Here is a 20777-nt window from a genome sequence, read left to right as displayed (position 1 = left end):
GTGAACTTCGCACCTTCTCTTTAGAGTCTCCGTCACCAAACACCATCGTACAGGAGATGGTTTAAAGGTTGAATGAGTCATTTACGATGGTTCAAAGTTGGTTGTCAGTAACGGGACATGAAAGGAGGGAGGGAGGGAGGGAGAGAGGGAGGGAGGGAGGGAGGAAGGGAGAGGAAGGGAGGGAGGAAGAGAGAGAGGGAGGGAGGGAGAGAGGGAGGGAGGGAGAGGAAGGGAGGGAGCAGATGAAGACGTAGAGGAAGGCGAGCAGCAGGAGTAGCTTCTGGAATAGTCCTGGAATAGCTGATTATTAATAGGTTCACGGTGGTCCTTCGGATGGATTATTATGGGGTTCTGTCCTCAGATTACAACTATTGAGTATGAAAGGGAGGAAAGTTCCTGTAAAAGAAAGTGATGATTACGTCCTTTGTTTTGGGGCATAAATTCTTCTTTATTAAGAAGAATTGTGGGTCACCCTGGAAAGTTTTGGAAATGCTGGAAATGCACGTTGTTACGATTCCGTAGTCGGATCCCTGAAAACACCTGTGCAGGTTCCAAGTGATACCTGACCAGGGGACACCAGCGTCCTGCAGCTCTGGGACGTCCCACCGGTCGGACTCCTGCGTCTCAGCTTCCATCAACACCACAGTGGAGCGCAGACTGAGGACAGCTAACACACACACACACACACACACACACCACACAAACACACACACACTCACACACTCACACACACACACACACACACACACACACACTCACACTCACACTCACTCACTCCGGGGAAGAACCCAGACAATGAACTAAAGCCAAAGCCGGGGAACAGCGGTTCAGTGAATGTGGTTTTGAAGGTATGGAGGTGGACCAGGGTGTCAGTGGTGAATCTGTAGAAGGTCACAGTGCCAGCGGGGTAGTTCACATAGACGCCGACTCTCTGAGGATCAGTCAGAATCAGAATCAGAATCAGAAGCAGATTTATTGCCATTGTTCATGTAATACACAGTATTACACAAGCTAGGAATTTGTCTTGGTGTGACGCTGCGACATTCAACATAAAGAAGACAACACAAGAATAAGATAAATAAAATAAGACATATATACAGTACATACATAAATGGTAAGAAATAGTGCAGGAGTAATGTGATGTATTGTTCATGGGTCCGACTGGCTGCTGTTCATGGTGCTTAGTGATGAGTCACTTGGTGTTCAGCAGCCTGATGGCAGAGGGGAAGAAGCTGTTCATGTAGCGGGAGGTTTTGGTCCGAATGGACCGTAGTCTCCTGCCTGAGGGGAGGGGGGAAAACAGTCCGTGACCAGGGTGGGAAGGGTCGGCCGTGATCCGACCTGCACACCTCCGGGTCCTGGAGATATACAGGTCCTGGATGGATGGAAGCCTGCAGCCCATCACCTACCTCAGCCTCAGTCTGTCCCTGATGGTGGCACCAGCATAGCACACGGTGATGGAGGAGGTGAGGATGGAGGAGGGGAGGACGGAGGAGGTGAGGACGGAGGAGGTGAGGATGGAGGAGGGGAGGATGGAGGAGGTGAGGATGGAGGATGGAGGAGGGGAGGATGGAGGAGGTGAGGATGGAGGAGGGGAGGATGGAGGAGGGAGGAGGTGAGGATGGAGGAGGGGAGGATGGAGGAGGTGAGGATGGAGGAGGTGAGGATGGAGGATGGAGGAGGGGAGGATGGAGGAGGTGAGGATGGAGGAGGGGAGGATGGAGGAGGGGAGGATGGAGGAGGGGAGGATGGAGGAGGTGAGGATGGAGGAGGTGAGGATGGAGGAGGTAAGGATGGACTCCATGATGGCCGTATAAAACTGCGCCAACATCCTGGGAGGCAGTTTGAGCTTCCTCAGCTTCCGTAGGAAGAACATCCTTTGCTGGGCCTTCTTGATGAGGGAGCTGATGGTTGGCTCCCACTTAAGGTCCCGGGTGATGGTGGTGCCCAGGAAGCGGAAGGAGTCCGCGATGGTGATGGGGGAGTCCATGAGGGCAAGGGGGGGCAAAGGGGCTGTGACTTTCCTGAAGTCCACAATCATCTCCACTGTCTTCTGAGCCTTCAGCTGCAGGTTGTTGTGTCCGCACCAGGACACCAGTCGAGCCACCTCCCTCCTGTAGGCAGTCTCGTCTCCATTGGAGACGAGCCCGATGAGGGTGGTGTCATCCACAAACCTGATCAGCTTGACAGACTGGTGGCTTGAGGTGCAGCAGTTTGTGTACAGGGAGAAGAGGAGGGGGGAAAGTACACAGCCCTGGGGTGATCCAGTGCTGATGGAGACAGAGTCCGAGACTCTTCCCCAGCCGCACATGCTGCCTCCGATCCGTCAGGAAGTGAGTGATCCACCTGCAGAGGGAGTCAGGCACACTAAGCTGGGACAGCTTGTCCTGTAGCAGAGCGGGGCGGATGGTGTTGAACGCAGAGCTGAAGTCCACGAACAGGATCCTGGCGTAGGTTCCCGGGGAGTCCAGATGCTGCAGGATGGAGTGAAGGGCCAGGTTGACCGCGTTGTCCACAGATCTGTTGGCTCTGTAGGCGAACTGCAGTGGATCCAGGAGGGGGGTGGTGATGGACTTGAGGTGTGGCAGGATCAGGCGCTCTAAGGACTTCATGACTACAGAGGTGAGCGCCACAGGTCTGTAGTCGTTAAGCCCGGTGATCCGTGGCTTCTTGGGGACAGGGACGATGGTTGAGGTTTTGAGGCAGGCTGGCACCTGGCACGACTCCAGGGAGGAGTTGGAGAGGTCTGTGAAGACAGGAGTCAGCTCCTCTGCGCAGTGCCTCAGGGTGGAGGGAGACACGCCGTCCGGGCCAGGGGCCTTGTTCAACCTGGCGAACTGCCTGCGCACATCCTGTTCACTGATGGTGAATGAAGGGGGGGAGGAGGGGGGAACTGCCTTTGATGGAGTGAGGTCCATGGGGGCAGTGGCACTGGGGGGAGGGGAGGTGTTGGGCATAGTGGAGGGACAGGCTCTGACAGGGCTTCCTCGTCCTGACCCTCTGAAGCCTGAGGCCTGTAGTCGGTGATCTGCCTCAGGCCTCCGCACAGAAGCAGAGTCGTTAGCAGTGAACTGCTGCTGGAGTCTCTCCCAACACACAGATTCTCCTCAGTTCCCTGCTAAACCGGTATTTGGCCTCTCTGTAGCAGTCTCTGTCTCCACTTTTCAGCGCTGCTTCCTTTTCTTTCCTGATCTGTCTGAGTCTGGGAGTGAACCAGGGCTTGTCATTGGAGTAACTCACCCTAGTGCGCGTTGGTAGAATGCGCTCCTCACAAAAGTGGATATATGAGGTCCCAGTGTCCGTGTACTCATCCAGATCATGTGTGGCCCCTTTAAACATGTCCCAGTCAGTTGTATCCAGGCACGTGCGCAGCTCCTCCACAGCCTCACTGGTCCATCTCTTCGTGGTGCTCACGGATGGCTTTGTTAGTTTGAGTTTCTGTCTGTATGTGGGGATCAGGTGGACCATCACGTGATCAGACAGTCCTAGTGCAGCAGGGGGGACGGCCCGATACGCGTCCTTCACCGTGGTGTAGCAGTGATCCAGCGTGTTCTCTGCTCTGGTGGGGCATTTGATAAACTGTTTGTACCTGGGGAGCTCGTAACTCAGGTTGCTCTGATTAAAGTCGCCAAGCACGATAACCAGAGCGTCGGGATGGGTCCGCTCCACTTGTTGAATACAGTCCGCGAGCGTGCGCTGAGCCTCGCGCACGTCCGCGTCTGGCGAGATGTAAACAGAGGCCAGAATGAATGAAGCGAACTCACGCGGAGAATAGAAGGGTCTGCAGTTGATGAAGAGGTGTTCCACAGCAGGAGAACAGTGCTGGGAGATCACGGTCACATCAGTGCACCAGTCGCTGCTGATGGAGAAGCAGACTGCACCGCCTGCTCTCTCCCCAGAGAGCGCCAGGAACAGCTGGAATCCCCCGAGGAGGAGCAGCTGGAACCCCCCGAGGAGGAGCAGCTGGAATCCCCCGAGGAGGAACAGCTGGAACCCCCCGAGGAGGAGCAGCTGGAATCCCCCGAGGAGGAACAGCTGGAATCCCCCGAGGAGGAGCAGCTGGAATCCCCCGAGGAGGAGCAGCTGGAATCCCCCGAGGAGGAGCAGCCGGAACCCCCCGAGGAGGAGCGCGCTGTCCGGTGTCTCTTTCCTGAACCAGGTTTCAGTGAAGCAGACAACACACGAGGTGGAGAAGTCTTTGATCCGCATCAGCAACTTCAGCTCGTCCATTTTGTTCCAAAGTGAGTTGGCGTTGGACAGAAAGATCCCAGGCAGCGCCGTGCGCGAGCCTCTCCTGCGTCGTCTCGCCAGGGCACCGGCCCGTCTTCCTCTCCTCCGCCGTCTCACCTTTTGGGCCAAAAAGTGAACCAGGTCGGCTGCAGGAGCCAGAAAAACTGGAAGTAAGTCCGTGGGGGTGAGAGTTCTGATGTTTAATAGCTCTTCATGGGTGTAAGAGCAGGCAGACACACAATTAACAAACAAAAATAGACAAACAAGAACGCAGCGAGACGCCAAGGCGACTGCTCTGGGCGCCATTTTGTGTCAGGCTTCAGGGGCACAATTCCAGATCTTGAGATTTAAGGAATAGTCCTGGAATAGCTGATTATTAATAGGTTCACGGTGGTCCTTCGGATGGATTATTATGGGGTTCTGTCCTCAGATTACAACTATTGAGTATGAAAGGGAGGAAAGTTCCTGTAAAAGAAAGTGATGATTACGTCCTTTGTTTTGGGGCATAAATTCTTCTTTATTAAGAAGAATTGTGGGTCACCCTGGAAAGTTTTGGAAATGCTGGAAATGCACGTTGTTACGATTCCGTAGTCGGATCCCTGAAAACACCTGTGCAGGTTCCAAGTGATACCTGACCAGGGGACACCAGCGTCCTGCAGCTCTGGGACGTCCCACCGGTCGGACTCCTGCGTCTCAGCTTCCATCAACACCACAGTGGAGCGCAGACTGAGGACAGCTAACACACACACACACACACACACACACACACACACACTCACTAGGATATCGATCACTCGAGGGTCCAGCAGCAGTAAAATTCCACCACCATGACCCAAACACACTCCGCTCTGCCGTCGACAGTTTGAACAGCTTCATATCGCCGTCGGCGCCACCCTGAATGAAACGGTTCCGTTCTAGAGCGACGACACCAAGACGGTTACCTGAGGCAGGTGTAGCGGATCCATGCTGTCGGGTCACCTGATCTTCAGCCCCATCAAGGCTGTGGAGGACACAGTGGTGACGCTGGTCACATCACCAGGTGTCTCACACAGGAACTCTTCAAAGCCCTCACAGATGTTCACGCTCCGCTCTAGATGGGACGGCGTGCCCTCACCATGGGGGCGGAGCGGCACAGCGTTGAGACGGGTGGAGGCCGCAGACCGCGGACGCCCTCACCGTGGGGGCGGAGCGGCACAGCGTTGAGACGGGTGGAGGCTGCAGGCCGCGGACGCCCTCACCGTGGGGGCGGAGCGGCACAGCGTTGAGACGGGTGGAGGCTGCAGACCGCGGACGCCCTCACCGTGGGGGCGGAGCGGCACAGCGTTGAGACGGGTGGAGGCTGCAGACCGCGGACGCCCTCACCGTGGGGGCGGAGCGGCACAGCGTTGAGACGGGTGGAGGCTGCAGACCGCGGACGCCCTCACCGTGGGGGCGGAGCGGCACAGCGTTGAGACGGGTGGAGGCTGCAGACCGCGGACGCCCTCACCGTGGGGGCGGAGCGGCACAGCGTTGAGACTGCAGACCACGGACGCCGTCACCATGGGGGCGGAGCGGCACAGCGTTGAGACGGGTGGAGGCTGCAGACCACGGACGCCCTCACCGTGGGGGCGGAGCGGCACAGCGTTGAGACGGGTGGAGGCTGCAGACCGCGGACGCCCTCACCATGGGGGCGGAGCGGCACAGCGTTGAGACTGCAGACCACGGACGCCGTCACCATGGGGGCGGAGCGGCACAGCGTTGAGACGGGTGGAGGCTGCAGACCGCGGACGCCGTCACCATGGGGGCGGAGCGGCACAGCGTTGAGACGGGTGGAGGCTGCAGACCGCGGACGCCCTCACCATGGGGGCGGAGCGGCACAGCTTTGAGACGGGTGGAGGCTGTAGACCGTGGATGCCCTCACCATGGGGGCGGAGCGGCACAGCGTTGAGACTGCAGACCGCGGACGCCGTCACCATGGGGGCGGAGCGGCACAGCGTTGAGACGGGTGGAGGCTGCAGACCGCGGACGCCGTCACCATGGGGGCGGAGCGGCACAGCGTTGACGACCTGATTTTTCTATTGATTCTCCTAATAGGAGCAGCCGTTGATCAATAGTCTAAATATCAATGGCCTGTTTCAGCCTGTGAAGCTGTTAATGATGCTGTGAGAGGAAGGAAGGCCTCACTGATGCATTTAGTTCTAACTATATATTCAGCCGTATATGTAGAATACTTCATCTTTACTGCACCAGAGCTACGATGGCTGAACATCTCAGACGTGCTCCACAATCCCACTGTGATCCAGTTGATTTCTGATTCCTGCTTCATTGGAATTGTGGTCAAACATCCCGGACTGCTTTTGTGTCGTCTTTAGTCACGAGTCTGGTGCCGTTCTAGACCCTCACCCCCCCCAGCATGGCCATGATCAGCACGACAGTTAAAAACATAAATATTGGAATATCAGAAATGTCCTCTTGACAACATGCAGATGCTGCTTCCTCTTGTATTGTGATTCACCATGAGATTATTTTTAAGTCAAGGGCGACTCTGAAGATGCTTGTTTTTTAGAATACAGATTTATACTGATGATCACAGTTGTGTTATATGGTGCCTACAACATTTGCTCCACTAGATGGCAGCCTTTCCAGAGCTCTATGATTATTTAGCTGACTGTGGAATAACATTCTAAACACCCCATAGTTCACGCTTGGACAATTCAAGACCCTTAAAAATGTATCTGAGTGAGAATTGACATTGCTTTTCTTATGTTGGATGTTAATTTTGTCTCTTCTCCGTTCTAAGCTCTCTGTCTCCTCTTGGGATCTATGTTACTGTTTACATCTGTGAGTTCTCATGGTGATCATGAAGGATGAGGCCAACTTGGCTGAGTCGCTTTGGAAAAAGAGGTTTAATCTCAACAGGAAAATTAAAAATAAAGGACAAAGGTGTAGAAAAACAGCCAGTTTTCCTAGGATCACGTTGCTGTCTCCTGACAACCTGTGGAATCAGCAATAGGAAAGATGAGGTTGGTTGGACAGACGGGACCTTCATGATGAACATCCAGCAGGTCTAGAAATCATATTCAGGCCGTGAGCTCAACCCTCGTGTTTCTTCAGACGGAAGCTTCTCCTGCGGTCGAACACAAATGCACCGAGGAACCAGGCGAGAACCAAGACCATGAACCAAAGCCAAAGCCGGGGAACAGCGGTTCAGTGAATGTGGTTTTGAAGGTATAGAGGTGGACCAGGGTGTTGGTGGTGAATCTGTAGAAGGTCACAGTGCCAGCGGGGTAGTTCAGATAGACGGCAACTCTCTGAGGATCAGTGGATGATAAGGCGGGGAGGTGTAACCTTTTGTCATCGTGGAGGACAGAGTAACCGCTGTCAGAACACACAAGGCTCCAAGACTGCTGATTCCTTCCAAACCACCTTTGGGGACTGCTTCCATGTCTCCAGATCTTTTTGTATGCCACAGAAATGTAAACAAATCCTGTCCACTCCACCTCCCAGTAACAGCGACCAGTTAGGCTGTTGCTACACAGCAGCTGGGGACAGTCCTCAAACCTCTCTGGATGGGCTGGATATGGTTGGTCCTCGGCCACTCTCCTCATCACCCTGTTGTTGGACACTTGGATTGACCTGTGGACGGTGTTGATGTCCACGCTGAGCTGACAGTGATCTAAAGGGAGAGAGGAGGAACCAGGAACCAGCTCATGAAACACAACTGAGTCCACTAACTGCTGCTTTTTTCAGAGCGTGACGTGCTGACGCATCAAGTTGATCACTTACACTTCTTCACACCACACTTAAGTCTCTCTTTCCCACAATGGTCCAGTCTGGATTGGGAGAAGACACAGAGGAAATGAAATCCAAGGCAGGACAGAGGTTCAACAGATGCCACCTCAACCTTGAGCTCTACACTGTTCGTCCCTGACTTTGGGTCGGCCTGAACCGGTTTGCTCTTGATTCGATTTGTGAACCTCAGAGCTGGATTTGTGACATTTCTCCATATGCAAACGTCATGGAGGAGAACTTTGCCTATTTCTCTCTCAGGATTCCCTCACAGGCAGTGGCTGGAAGCCTGGAAAGACTGTCTATTAGTTTACAAAAAGGCCCTTCGCAAGGCTAGAACAGCTTATTTTTCTTTGATTGAGGAAAATAAGAGCAACCCCAGGTTTCTTTTCAGCACTGTGGCCAAATTAACCAAGAGTCACAGTGTTTTAGATCCACGTATCCCTTCTTCCCTTAGTGGTGAAGACTTCATGAGCTTCTTCACTGATAAAGTTCTAGCTATCAGAGAGAAAGCTAACCAGGCCATCCCAACAACTGGACCATCACCAGATGTGCCGACTGTGGGAACATACAGGGTCTCCAACGAGCCCTTAAACTCCTTCAGCCCTATACATTTTTCTGAGGCGTCTTTGCTAATTCAGAAATCCAAGACCACCACGTGTCCTTTAGATCCCATCCCAACACACCTGTTGAAGGATGTTTTACCATTGATAGGCAGTTCTATCCTGGACCAGATCAATGGTTCTTTAGTGTCAGGTTATGGACCCCGGTCCTACAAGGTGGCAGTGATTAAGCCGTTGCTTAAAAAACCATCACTGGATCCTGATGTCTTAGCAAATTATAGGCCAATATCCAACCTTCCTTTTATCTCTAAAGTTCTAGAGAAGGTGGTGGTGACTCAGTTACTGGAGCACCTGCAGAGGAACAGCCTGTTTGAGATGTTTCAGTCAGGCTTCAGAGCTCACCACAGCACAGAAACAGCACTTCTTAAAGTCACTAATGATCTTCTCATAGCTTCCGATCATGGACTGGTCTCTATGCTGGTTCTGCTGGACCTCAGTGCTGGTTTTGATACAGTTGATCACAGCATCCTGTTACATAGACTGGAACATGTGATTGGGATTAAAGGGACAGCACTAGACTGGTTTAGATCATATTTATCTGATAGATACCAGTTTGCTCATGTCCATGGTGTTCCCTCTTCATACAGTAGGGTTAGCCACGGGGTTCCTCAAGGTTCTGTACTTGGACCAATCCTCTTCACCTTGTACATGCTTCCCTTAGGGAACATTATTCGGCAGCATGGGCTAAATTTTCATTGTTATGCTGATGACACTCAGCTTTATTTATCCATGAAACCAGAGGAGACAGAGAAGTTAGTGAAGCTCCAGACCTGTCTTAAAGACATAAAGTCCTGGATGTCTTCAAATGTCCTCCTCCTTAACCCAGGAAAAACTGAGGTCATGGTGTTTGGTCCTGAACCTCTCAGGGACAGATTAGATCACATGATCACTCTAGATGGTATCTCATTAACATCTAGTCTCTCTGTGAGGAATCTAGGAGTAACTTTTGATCAAAATCTCTCCTTCAACTCACACATTAAATTAGTCTCTAGAAGTGTTAATTCATGTTTTTGTTACTTCCAGGCTGGACTACTGTAACTCTTTATTATCAGGGTGTCCAAACAACTCTTTAAGAAGCCTCCAGTTGATCCAAAATGCTGCAGCCAGAGTTCTGAGGTATTGCCAAAAGAGATCACATAAGTCCTGTAATGGCGTCGCTTCATTGGCTGCCCGTTAAATTTAGAATAATTTTTAAAACCCTTCTTTTGACCTACAAGGTCCTCAGAGGCCTAGCTCCATCCTACCTGGAGGAGCTAGTAACACCTGAGCAGCCCAATAGACCGCTCCGCTCTCAGAATGCTGGTCTACTTGTGGTTCCCAGAGTTTCTAGGAGTAGAATGGGGGGCCGAGCATTTAGCTACCAGGCCCCCCTGCTATGGAACCAGCTCCCTGTCCAGGCCCCCCTGCTCTGGAACCAGCTCCCTGTCCAGCCCCCCCTGCTATGGAACCAGCTCCCTGTCCAGGTCCCCCTGCTATGGAACCAGCTCCCTGTCCAGGCCCCCCTGCTATGGAACCAGCTCCCTGTCCAGGTATGGGAGGCTGACTCCATCGCTAGTTTTAAGATCAGACTCAAAACCTCCTCTTTGAAAAAGCTTAATGTTACTAATTCTGTAGTTCCAGTTACTATCATAGACAGACAAATTATCATACCTAGGGGTCGTCTAATCATTAGGTCACATCTTAGTTATGCTGCTAGAGGCCGAGGCTGCCGGGGTCCGGAAACATGATCACCTGACAGGCCTCTGTCACTCCACTGGGTCATGGTTTCCTCTCCTTTTCTCCTCCTCATCAAGCAGACTAGTTATGATGATTCCTGTGTAGTTTTTCTGCTTCCCCCCCCTGTTTATTTACAGGTATCGCCGCCTTTCGGAGCTGCATAATGACCTCCGGCCCCGCTGAAGTGATTGTATATCGTATTTTTTGTGTGTGTTTCTGTGCTCTGTGCCTCTCCTCTCCTCTCCTCTCCTCTCCTCTCCTCTCCTCTCCTCTCCTCTCCTCTCCTCTCCTCTCCTCTCCTCTCCTCTCCTCTCCTCTCCTCTCCTCTCCTTCTCCTTCTCCTCTCCTCTACTCTCCTCTTCCCCCTCCTTCTCCTTCTCCTCTCCTCTACTCTCCTCTTCCCCCTCCTTCTCCTTCTCCTCTTCTCTCCTTCTCCCTCTCCTCTCTCTCTACCCAGCCCCCCATCAGCAGGAGGGTCCCCCTACATGAGCCTGGTCCTGCTCAAGGTTTCTTCCTGTTAAAGGGGAGTTTTTCCTGCCACTGTTGCTTGTCTGGGGTCAGGCCCTGGGATTCTGGAAAGCGCCTTGAAACAATTTTGATTGTATAAGACGCTATATAAATAAAGATTGATTTGATTTGATTTAATTTGGCTGCAGCTTAGATGGTTGTGCTGGCATCACCTGATCTTTTTGTATCTCTGACGTGACCCTTTTATTCTCCCTTATGTGGGTTCTTGTACCCTGAAGGTCCAGAAAGCATCACATCTCTCTGCTCAGAGGTGGTTCAGATCTCACAATGTGCTGCTTGAACCACCGAACGTCTGGAAGGTCTCCATGCTCATCAATAAATAGTATCAGGTCTTCATTTTAGGGAGGGTGTTTGCATCTACCTGAGAACCTCCAGGCTCAACTCTGGATCCTCCAGAACAGCAGAGAGCTGCTTCGTTCCATCATCTCCAGGATGGTTGAAGCTCAGGTCCAGTTCTTTTAGATGGGTTGGGTTGGACCTCAACGCTGAGGCCAGAGAAGAACATCCTTCTGCTGTGATGAGACAGCCCGATAACCTGCATGCAAGCACATCCACCACACACACACACACACACACACACACACACACACACACGCACACACATCCACCACACACACACACACACACACACACACACACGCACACACATGCATAAACACACACACACACAACCACCAAACACACACACGCACACACAGACACACACATTCCTCACTAATTAACAGCTCATTTATGCAAAGTTCTGGGTCCTGTGTCGGGGCCTGGACCTGACTGGGGAGCGAAGCACAGGAACCAGAACCAGACTAAGTCATTTTAAAAGCCGTGGGAGTGAACAGTGGTCGGCTGGTCGGCATTTTTGGTCAAGATATTTCCTCTTTTTGGAAGATAACCAAACTTTCAAGCTGCCATTTAGAAAAACTGATGATACTGATAAGGAGCACTAACCTGAGGATCTCCAGCCGGCAGTTTGGACTCTTCAGACCAACAGAGAGCTTGTTCAGCCCTGAATCCCTCAGGTCATTGTTACTCAGGCCCAGCTCTAGCAGACTAGAGGAGGAGGCGCTGAGGACGGGGGACAGAGCTTCACAACTCCTCTCCCTCAGATTGCAGTGACTCAACCTGAAAAAAGAAAAGAAGAAGAAAGCAGGAAATCCTTCTGGTTCTCTCCTGCACAATCAGGGACGCAGGCTTATTTCTTTAGTTGACCTTTATGAGGACGGAAGGTGCAATGATACGGAATGAAATCAGTTCTTGGAGTAACTACTGCGACTGCCTAAAACGCTGCCAGATGTGATGCGTGTTGCTGAACACCTGCAGACACCTGCAGAACACCTGCAGACACCTGCAGACACCTGCAGACAACTGCAGGCACCTGCAAAACATCTGTAGAACACCTGTAGAACACCTGTAGAACACCTGCAGACACCTGCAGAACACCTGCAGATACCTGCAGAACACCTGTAGATACCTGCAGAACACCTGCAGACACCTGCAGACACCTGCAGACACCTGCAGACACCTGCAGAACACCTGCAGATACCTGCAGAACACCTGCAGACACCTGTAGACACCTGCAGAACACCTGCAGACACCAGCAGAACACCTGGAGATACCTGCAGACACCTGCAGAACACCTGTAGACACCTGCAGACACCTGCAGACATCTGCATAACACTTGCAGAACACCTGGAGATACCTGCAGACACCTGCAGAACACCTGTAGACACCTGCAGACACCTGCAGACATCTGCAGAACACCTGCAGACATCTGCAGAACACCTGTAGACACCTGCAGACACCCGCAGACACCTGCAGAACACCTGCAGACATCTGCAGAACACCTGCAGACACCCGCAGAACACCTGAAGAACACCTGCAGACACCCGCAGACACCTGCAGACACCTGCAGACACCTGTAGACACCTGCAGACACCTGTAGAACACCTGTAGACACCTGCAGACACCTGCAGACACCTGCAGAACACCTGTAGACACCTGCAGACACCTGCAGACACCTGCAGACACCTGCAGACACCTGCAGACACCCGCAGAACACCTGAAGAACACCTGCAGACACCAGCAGAACACCTGCAGAACACCCGCAGACACCTGCAGACACCTGCAGACACCTGCAGAACACCTGCAGAACACCTGCAGAACACCTGGAGATACCTGCAGACACCTGCAGAACACCTGTAGACACCTGCAGACACCTGCAGACACCCGCAGAACACCTGAAGAACACCTGCAGACACCAGCAGAACACCTGCAGAACACCCGCAGACACCTGCAGACACCTGCAGACACCTGCAGACACCTGCAGACACCTGCAGAACACCTGCAGAACACCTGCAGAACACCTGGAGATACCTGCAGACACCTGCAGAACACCTGTAGACACCTGCAGACATCTGCAGAACACCTGCAGACATCTGCAGAACACCCGTAGACACCTGCAGACACCCGCAGACACCTGCAGAACACCTGCAGACATCTGCAGAACACCTGTAGACACCTGCAGACACCCGCAGACACCTGCAGAACACCCGCAGACATCTGCAGAACACCTGCAGACACCAGCAGAACACCTGCAGACACCTGCAGAACACCTGCAGACACCTGCAGAACACCTATAGAACACCTGCAGAACACCTGTAGAACACCTGCAGAACACCTGCAGAACACCTGCAGAACACCTGTAGAACACCTGCAGAACACCTGCAGAACACCTGCAGACACCTGCAGACACCTGCAGAACACCTGCAGAACACCTGTAGAACACCTGCAGAACACCTGCAGAACACCTGCAGACACCTGCAGAACACCTGCAGACACCTGCTGAACACCTGCAGAACACCTGCAGAACACCTGCTGACACCTGCAGACACCTGCAGACACCTGCAGACACATGCAGAACACCTGCAGACACCTGCAGAACACCTGCAGAACACCTGCAGAACACATGCAGAACACCTGCAGACACCTGCAGACACCTGCTGAACACCTGCAGACACCTGCAGAACACCTTCAGAACACTTACACGGCTTTTCTGCAGGCTGTGACCACTGGCAGCAGCCTCAGAAGAACCCACTCTGAAGCAGAGTATTTCTTCAGGTCAAACATCTCCAGGTCTTGTCCTGAGGACAGTAATATGAAGCCAAGAGCTGACCACTGAGCAGGGGAGAGACTTTCTGTTGTCAATCTTCCAGATCTGAGGTTCTGTTGAACCTCCTGGACCAGTGAACTATCGTTCAGCTCGTTCAGACAGTGGAACACACACACACACACACACAAACACGCACACACACCACTCATACACTCACACACACACACTCACACACTCACACCCACACACACACTCACACACACACACTCACACCCACACACACACTCACACTCAATCACACACCACTCAGATACCTGCAGACACCTGCAGAATATCTGCTAAACACCTGCAGACACCTGCAGACACCTGCAGAACACCCGCAGAACACCTGCAGAACACCTGCAGAACACCTGCTGAACACCTGCAGACACCTGAAGAACACCTGCTGAACATCTGCAGACACCTGCAGACACCTGCAGAACACCTGCAGATACCTGCAGACACCTGCAGAACACCTGCAGATACCTGCAGACACCTGCAGAACACCTGCAGAACACCTGTAGACACTTGCAGACACCTGCAGAACACCTGCAGACACTTGCAGACACCTGCAGACACTTGCAGACACCTGCAGACACTTGCAGACACCTGCAGAACACCTGCAGAACACCTGCAGAACATCTGCAGAACACCTGCAGACACTTGCAGAACACCTGCAGACACCTGCAGACACATGTAGAACACCTGCAGACACCTGCAGACACATGTAGAACACCTGCAGACACCTGCAAAACACCTGCAGAACACCTGCAGACACCTGCAGAACAACTGCAGAACACCTGCAAAACACCTGCAGAACAACTGCAGACACCTGCAGACACCTGCAGACACCTGCAGACACCTGTAGACACCTGCAGACACCTGTAGAACACCTGTAGACACCTGCAGACACCTGCAGACACCTGCAGACACCTGCAGAACACCTGTAGACACCTGCAGACACCCGCAGAACACCTGAAGAACACCTGCAGACACCAGCAGAACACCTGCAGAACACCCGCAGACACCTGCAGACACCTGCAGACACCTGCAGACACCTGCAGAACACCTGCAGAACACCTGGAGATACCTGCAGACACCTGCAGAACACCTGTAGACACCTGCAGACACCTGCAGACATCTGCAGAACACCTGCAGACATCTGCAGAACACCCGTAGACACCTGCAGACACCCGCAGACACCTGCAGAACACCTGCAGACATCTGCAGAACACCCGTAGACACCTGCAGACACCCGCAGACACCTGCAGAACACCCGCAGACATCTGCAGAACACCTGCAGACACCAGCAGAACACCTGCAGACACCTGCAGAACACCTGCAGACACCTGCAGACACCTGCAGAACACCTGTAGAACACCTGCAGAACACCTGCAGAACACCTGCAGAACACCTGTAGAACACCTGCAGAACACCTGCAGACACCTGCAGAACACCTGCAGAACACCTGCAGAACACCTGCAGACACCTGCAGAACACCTGCAGACACCTGCTGAACACCTGCAGAACACCTGCAGAACACCTGCTGACACCTGCAGACACCTGCAGACACCTGCAGACACATGCAGAACACCTGCAGACACCTGCAGAACACCTGCAGAACACCTGCAGAACACATGCAGAACACCTGCAGAACACTTACACGGCTTTTCTGCAGGCTGTGACCACTGGCAGCAGCCTCAGAAGAACCCACTCTGAAGCAGAGTATTTCTTCAGGTCAAACATCTCCAGGTCTTGTCCTGAGGACAGTAATATGAAGCCAAGAGCTGACCACTGAGCAGAGGAGAGACTTTCTGTTGTCAATCTTCCAGATCTGAGGTTCTGTTGAACCTCCTGGACCAGTGAACTATCGTTCAGCTCGTTCAGACAGTGGAACACACACACACACACACACAAACACGCACACACACCACTCATACACTCACACACACACACTCACACACTCACACCCACACACACACTCACACTCAATCACACACCACTCAGATACCTGCAGACACCTGCAGAACACCTGCAGAACACCTGCAGAACACCTGCAGAACACCTGCAGACACCTGCAGACACCTGGAGACACCTGAAGAACACCTGCTGAACATCTGCAGACACCTGCAGATACCTGCAGACACCTGCAGAACACCTGCAGACACCTGAAGAACACCTGCTGAACATCTGCAGACACCTGCAGATACCTGCAGACACCTGCAGAACACCTGCAGAACACCTGTAGACACTTGCAGACACCTGCAGAACACCTGCAGACACTTGCAGACACCTGCAGAACACCTGCAGAACACCTGCAGAACAACTGCAGAACATCTGCAGAACAACTGCAGACACCTGCAGACACCTGCAGACACCTGCAGACACCTGCAGACACCTGCAGAACACCTGCTGAACACCTGCTGAACACCTGCTGAACACCTGCAGACACCTGCAGACACCTGCAGACACCTGTCTGCCTGCCTGTCTGTCTGTCTGCCTGCCTGACTGTCTGTCTTTCTGCCTGCCTGACTGTCTGTCTGCCTGTCTGTCTGCCTGCCTGCCTGCCTGTCTGCCTGCCTGACTGTCTGTCTTTCTGCCTGCCTGACTGTCTGTCTGCCTGTCTGCCTCCCGGAGGAGGGAGGGAGGAAGGGAGGGACAGGGGGGAGAGGAAGGAAGGGAGGGACAGGGAGGAGAGGGAGGGACAGAGAGGAAGGGAGGGAGAGGGGGAGAGGGAGAGGAAGGGAGAGGAAGGAGGGAGGAAGGGAGAGGAAGGAGGGAGGGAGGGAGGGAGAGGGGGAAAGGGAGAGGAAGGGAGAGGAAGGAGGGAGGAAGGGAGAGGAAGGAGGGAGGAAGGGAGGGAGGGAGAGGAAGGGAGGGAGGGGGAGGGAGAGGAAGGGAGAGGAAGGAGGGAGGGAGGAAGGGAGAGGGAGGGAGAGAGAGGAAGGGAGGGAGAGGAAGGAGGGAGGGGGGAAGGGAGAGGAAGGAGGGAGAGGGGGAGGGAGGGAGGAAGGAGGGAGGGGGGGAGGGAGGGAGAGGAAGGAGGGAGGGAGGCAGGGAGGGGGGGAGGAAGGTAGGAAGGGAGAGGAAGGAGGGAGGAAGGGAGAGGAAGGAGGGAGGGAGGAAGGAGGGAGGAAGGGAGAGGGAGAGGGAGGAGGGAGGGAGGGGGGAGAGGGAGGGAGGGAGGAAGGGAGGGAGGGAGGGAGGGAGAGGGAGAGGGAGGAGGGAGGGAGGGATGTTGTTCTCACACACTCACACACCACACACTCACATACACACCACTCACATTCACACACTAACTCACACTCACACACACACTCACACTCACACACACTCACACACTCACACTCATACTCATACTCACACTCACACTCTAACTCACACTCACACACACTCACACACTCACACTCATACTCATACTCACACTCACACTCTAACTCACACTCACACACACACTCACACTCACACACACTCACACACTCACACTCATACTCATACTCACACTCACACTCTAACTCACACTCACACACACTCACACACACACACTCACACACACTAGGATATGGATCACTCGAGGGTCCAGCAGCAGTAAAATTCCACCACCATGACCCAAACACACTCCGCTCTGCCGTCGACAGTTTGAACAGCTTCATATCGCCGTCGGCGCCACCCTGAATGAAACGGTTCCGTTCTAGAGCGACGCCACCAAGACGGTTACCTGAGGCAGGTGTAGCGGATCCATGCTGTCGGGTCACCTGATCTTCAGCCCCATCAAGGCTGTGGAGGACACAGTGGTGACACTGGTCACATCACCAGGTGTCTCACACAGAAACTCTTCAAAGCCATCACAGATGTTCACGCTCCGCTCTAGACGGGACGGCGTGCCCTCACCATGGGGGCGGAGCGGCACAGCGTTGAGACGGGTGGAGGCTGCAGACCGCGGACGCCCTCACCATCGGAGCGGAGCGGCACAGCGTTGAGACGGGTGGAGGCTGCACACCGTGGACGCCGTCACCGTGGGGGCGGAGCGGCACAGCGTTGAGACGGGTGGAGGCTGCCGACCGCGGACGCCCTCACCGTGGGGGCGGAGCGGCACAGCGTTGAGACGGGTGGAGGCCGCAGACCGCGGACGCCGTCACCATGGGGGCGGAGCGGCACAGCGTTGAGACGGGTGGAGGCCGCAGACCGCGGACGCCCTCACCATCGGAGCGGAGCGGCACAGCGTTGAGACGGGTGGAGGCCGCAGACCGCGGACGCCCTCACCATCGGGGCGGAGCGGCACAGCGTTGAGACGGGTGGAGGCCGCAGACCGCGGACGCCCTCACCATCGGAGCGGAGCGGCACAGCGTTGAGACGGGTGGAGGCCGCAGACCGCGGACGCCCTCACCATGGGGGCGGAGCGGCACAGCGTTGAGAGGGGTGGAGGCCGCAGACCGCGGACGCCTTCACCATCGGGGCGGAGCGGCACAGCGTTGAGACGGGTGGAGGCCGCAGACCGCGGACGCCCTCACCATCGGGGCGGAGCGGCACAGCGTTGAGACGGGTGGAGGCCGCAGACCGCGGACGCCTTCACCATGGGGGCGGAGCGGCACAGCGTTGAGACGGGTGGAGGCCGCAGACCGCGGACGCCGTCACCATGGGGGCGGAGCGGCACAGCGTTGAGACGGGTGGAGGCCGCAGACCGCGGACGCCCTCACCATCGGAGCGGAGCGGCACAGCGTTGAGACGGGTGGAGGCCGCAGACCGCGGACGCCCTCACCATCGGAGCGGAGCGGCACAGCGTTGAGACGGGTGGAGGCCGCAGACCGCGAACGCCCTCACCATGGGGGCGGAGCGGCACAGCGTTGAGAGGGGTGGAGGCCGCAGACCGCGGACGCCTTCACCATCGGGGCGGAGCGGCACAGCGTTGAGACGGGTGGAGGCCGCAGACCGCGGACGCCCTCACCATCGGGGCGGAGCGGCACAGCGTTGAGACGGGTGGAGGCCGCAGACCGCGGACGCCTTCACCATGGGGGCGGAGCGGCACAGCGTTGAGACGGGTGGAGGCCGCAGACCGTGGACGCCCTCACCATGGGGGCGGAGCGGCACAGCGTTGAGACGGGTGGAGGCCGCAGACCGTGGACGCCCTCACCATCGGAGCGGAGCGGCACAGCGTTGAGACGGGTGGAGGCCGCAGACCGTGGACGCCGTCACCATGGGGGCGGAGCGGCACAGCGTTGACACTGGTGGAGGCCGCCGACCGTGGACGCCCTCACCATGGGGGCGGAGCGGCACAGAGTTGAGACGGGTGGAGGCCGCAGACCGTGGACGCCGTCACCATCGGGGCGGAGCGGCACAGCGTTGAGACGGGTGGAGGCCGCAGACCGTGGACGCCCTCACCATGGGGGCGGAGCGGCACAGCGTTGAGACGGGTGGAGGCCGCAGACCGCGGACGCCCTCACCATCGGAGCGGAGCGGCACAGCGTTGAGACGGGTGGAGGCCGCAGACCGCGGACGCCCTCACCATGGGGGCGGAGCGGCACAGCGTTGAGACGGGTGGAGGCCGCAGACCGCGGACGCCCTCACCATCGGGGCGGAGCGGCACAGCGTTGAGACGGGTGGAGGCCGCCGACCGCGGACGCCCTCACCATAGGGGCGGAGCGGCACAGCGTTGAGACGGGTGGAGGCCGCAGACCGCGGACGCCTTCACCATGGGGGCGGAGCGGCACAGCGTTGAGACGGGTGGAGGCCGCCGACCGCGGACGCCCTCACCATAGGGGCGGAGCGGCACAGCGTTGAGACGGGTGGAGGCCGCAGACCGCGGACGCCTTCACCATGGGGGCGGAGCGGCACAGCGTTGAGACGGGTGGAGGCCGCAGACCGTGGACGCCGTCACCATGGGGGCGGAGCGGCACAGCGTTGAGACGGGTGGACGCCGCAGACCGCGGACGCCCTCACCATCGGGGCGGAGCGGCACAGCGTTGAGACGGGTGGAGGCCGCCGACCGCGGACGCCCTCACCATAGGGGCGGAGCGGCACAGCGTTGAGACGGGTGGAGGCCGCAGACCGCGGACGCCTTCACCATGGGGGCGGAGCGGCACAGCGTTGAGACGGGTGGAGGCCGCAGACCGCGGACGCCCTCACCATGGGGGCGGAGCGGCACAGCGTTGAGAGGGGTGGAGGCCGCAGACCGCGGACGCCTTCACCATCGGGGCGGAGCGGCACAGCGTTGAGACGGGTGGAGGCCGCAGACCGCGGACGCCCTCACCATCGGGGCGGAGCGGCACAGCGTTGAGACGGGTGGAGGCCGCAGACCGCGGACGCCTTCACCATGGGGGCGGAGCGGCACAGCGTTGAGACGGGTGGAGGCCGCAGACCGCGGACGCCGTCACCATGGGGGCGGAGCGGCACAGCGTTGAGACGGGTGGAGGCCGCAGACCGCGGACGCCCTCACCATCGGAGCGGAGCGGCACAGCGTTGAGACGGGTGGAGGCCGCAGACCGCGGACGCCCTCACCATCGGAGCGGAGCGGCACAGCGTTGAGACGGGTGGAGGCCGCAGACCGCGAACGCCCTCACCATGGGGGCGGAGCGGCACAGCGTTGAGAGGGGTGGAGGCCGCAGACCGCGGACGCCTTCACCATCGGGGCGGAGCGGCACAGCGTTGAGACGGGTGGAGGCCGCAGACCGCGGACGCCCTCACCATCGGGGCGGAGCGGCACAGCGTTGAGACGGGTGGAGGCCGCAGACCGCGGACGCCTTCACCATGGGGGCGGAGCGGCACAGCGT

General features: G+C 56.1%; 1 protein-coding gene across 1 annotated transcript; it reads right to left on the bottom strand.

The window, feature by feature from the left end:
- Positions 1-6764: 6764 nt before the first annotated feature.
- Positions 6765-11172, bottom strand: LOC115253236 (stonustoxin subunit beta-like). The gene is made up of 3 exons (XM_029850592.1): positions 11151-11172; positions 7996-8265; positions 6765-7885 (listed from the first exon to the last, which is right to left on the bottom strand). Exons 1-3 carry the CDS (start codon positions 11170-11172, stop codon positions 7320-7322), a joined length of 858 nt encoding a protein of 285 aa, XP_029706452.1. The 3' UTR covers positions 6765-7319.
- Positions 11173-20777: the final 9605 nt, after the last annotated feature.

The sequence above is a fragment of the Takifugu rubripes genome, chromosome 17 (genome assembly GCF_901000725.2).
Source record: "Takifugu rubripes chromosome 17, fTakRub1.2, whole genome shotgun sequence".
Classification (NCBI taxonomy): domain Eukaryota; kingdom Metazoa; phylum Chordata; class Actinopteri; order Tetraodontiformes; family Tetraodontidae; genus Takifugu; species Takifugu rubripes.
This window is presented reverse-complemented; position numbering and strand designations above follow the sequence as displayed.

Coding starts and splice junctions, on each gene's coding strand:
- LOC115253236 (XM_029850592.1), bottom strand. CDS start 11,172: ATGGAGACCTTCCAGACGTTCG. Junction 8,266..11,150: donor GGAGACCTTCCAGACGTTCG/GTGGTTCAAGCA, acceptor ACTGCCTGTGAG/GGAATCCTGAGAGAGAAATA. Junction 7,886..7,995: donor TAAGTGTGGTGTGAAGAAGT/GTAAGTGATCAA, acceptor CTCTCCCTTTAG/ATCACTGTCAGCTCAGCGTG.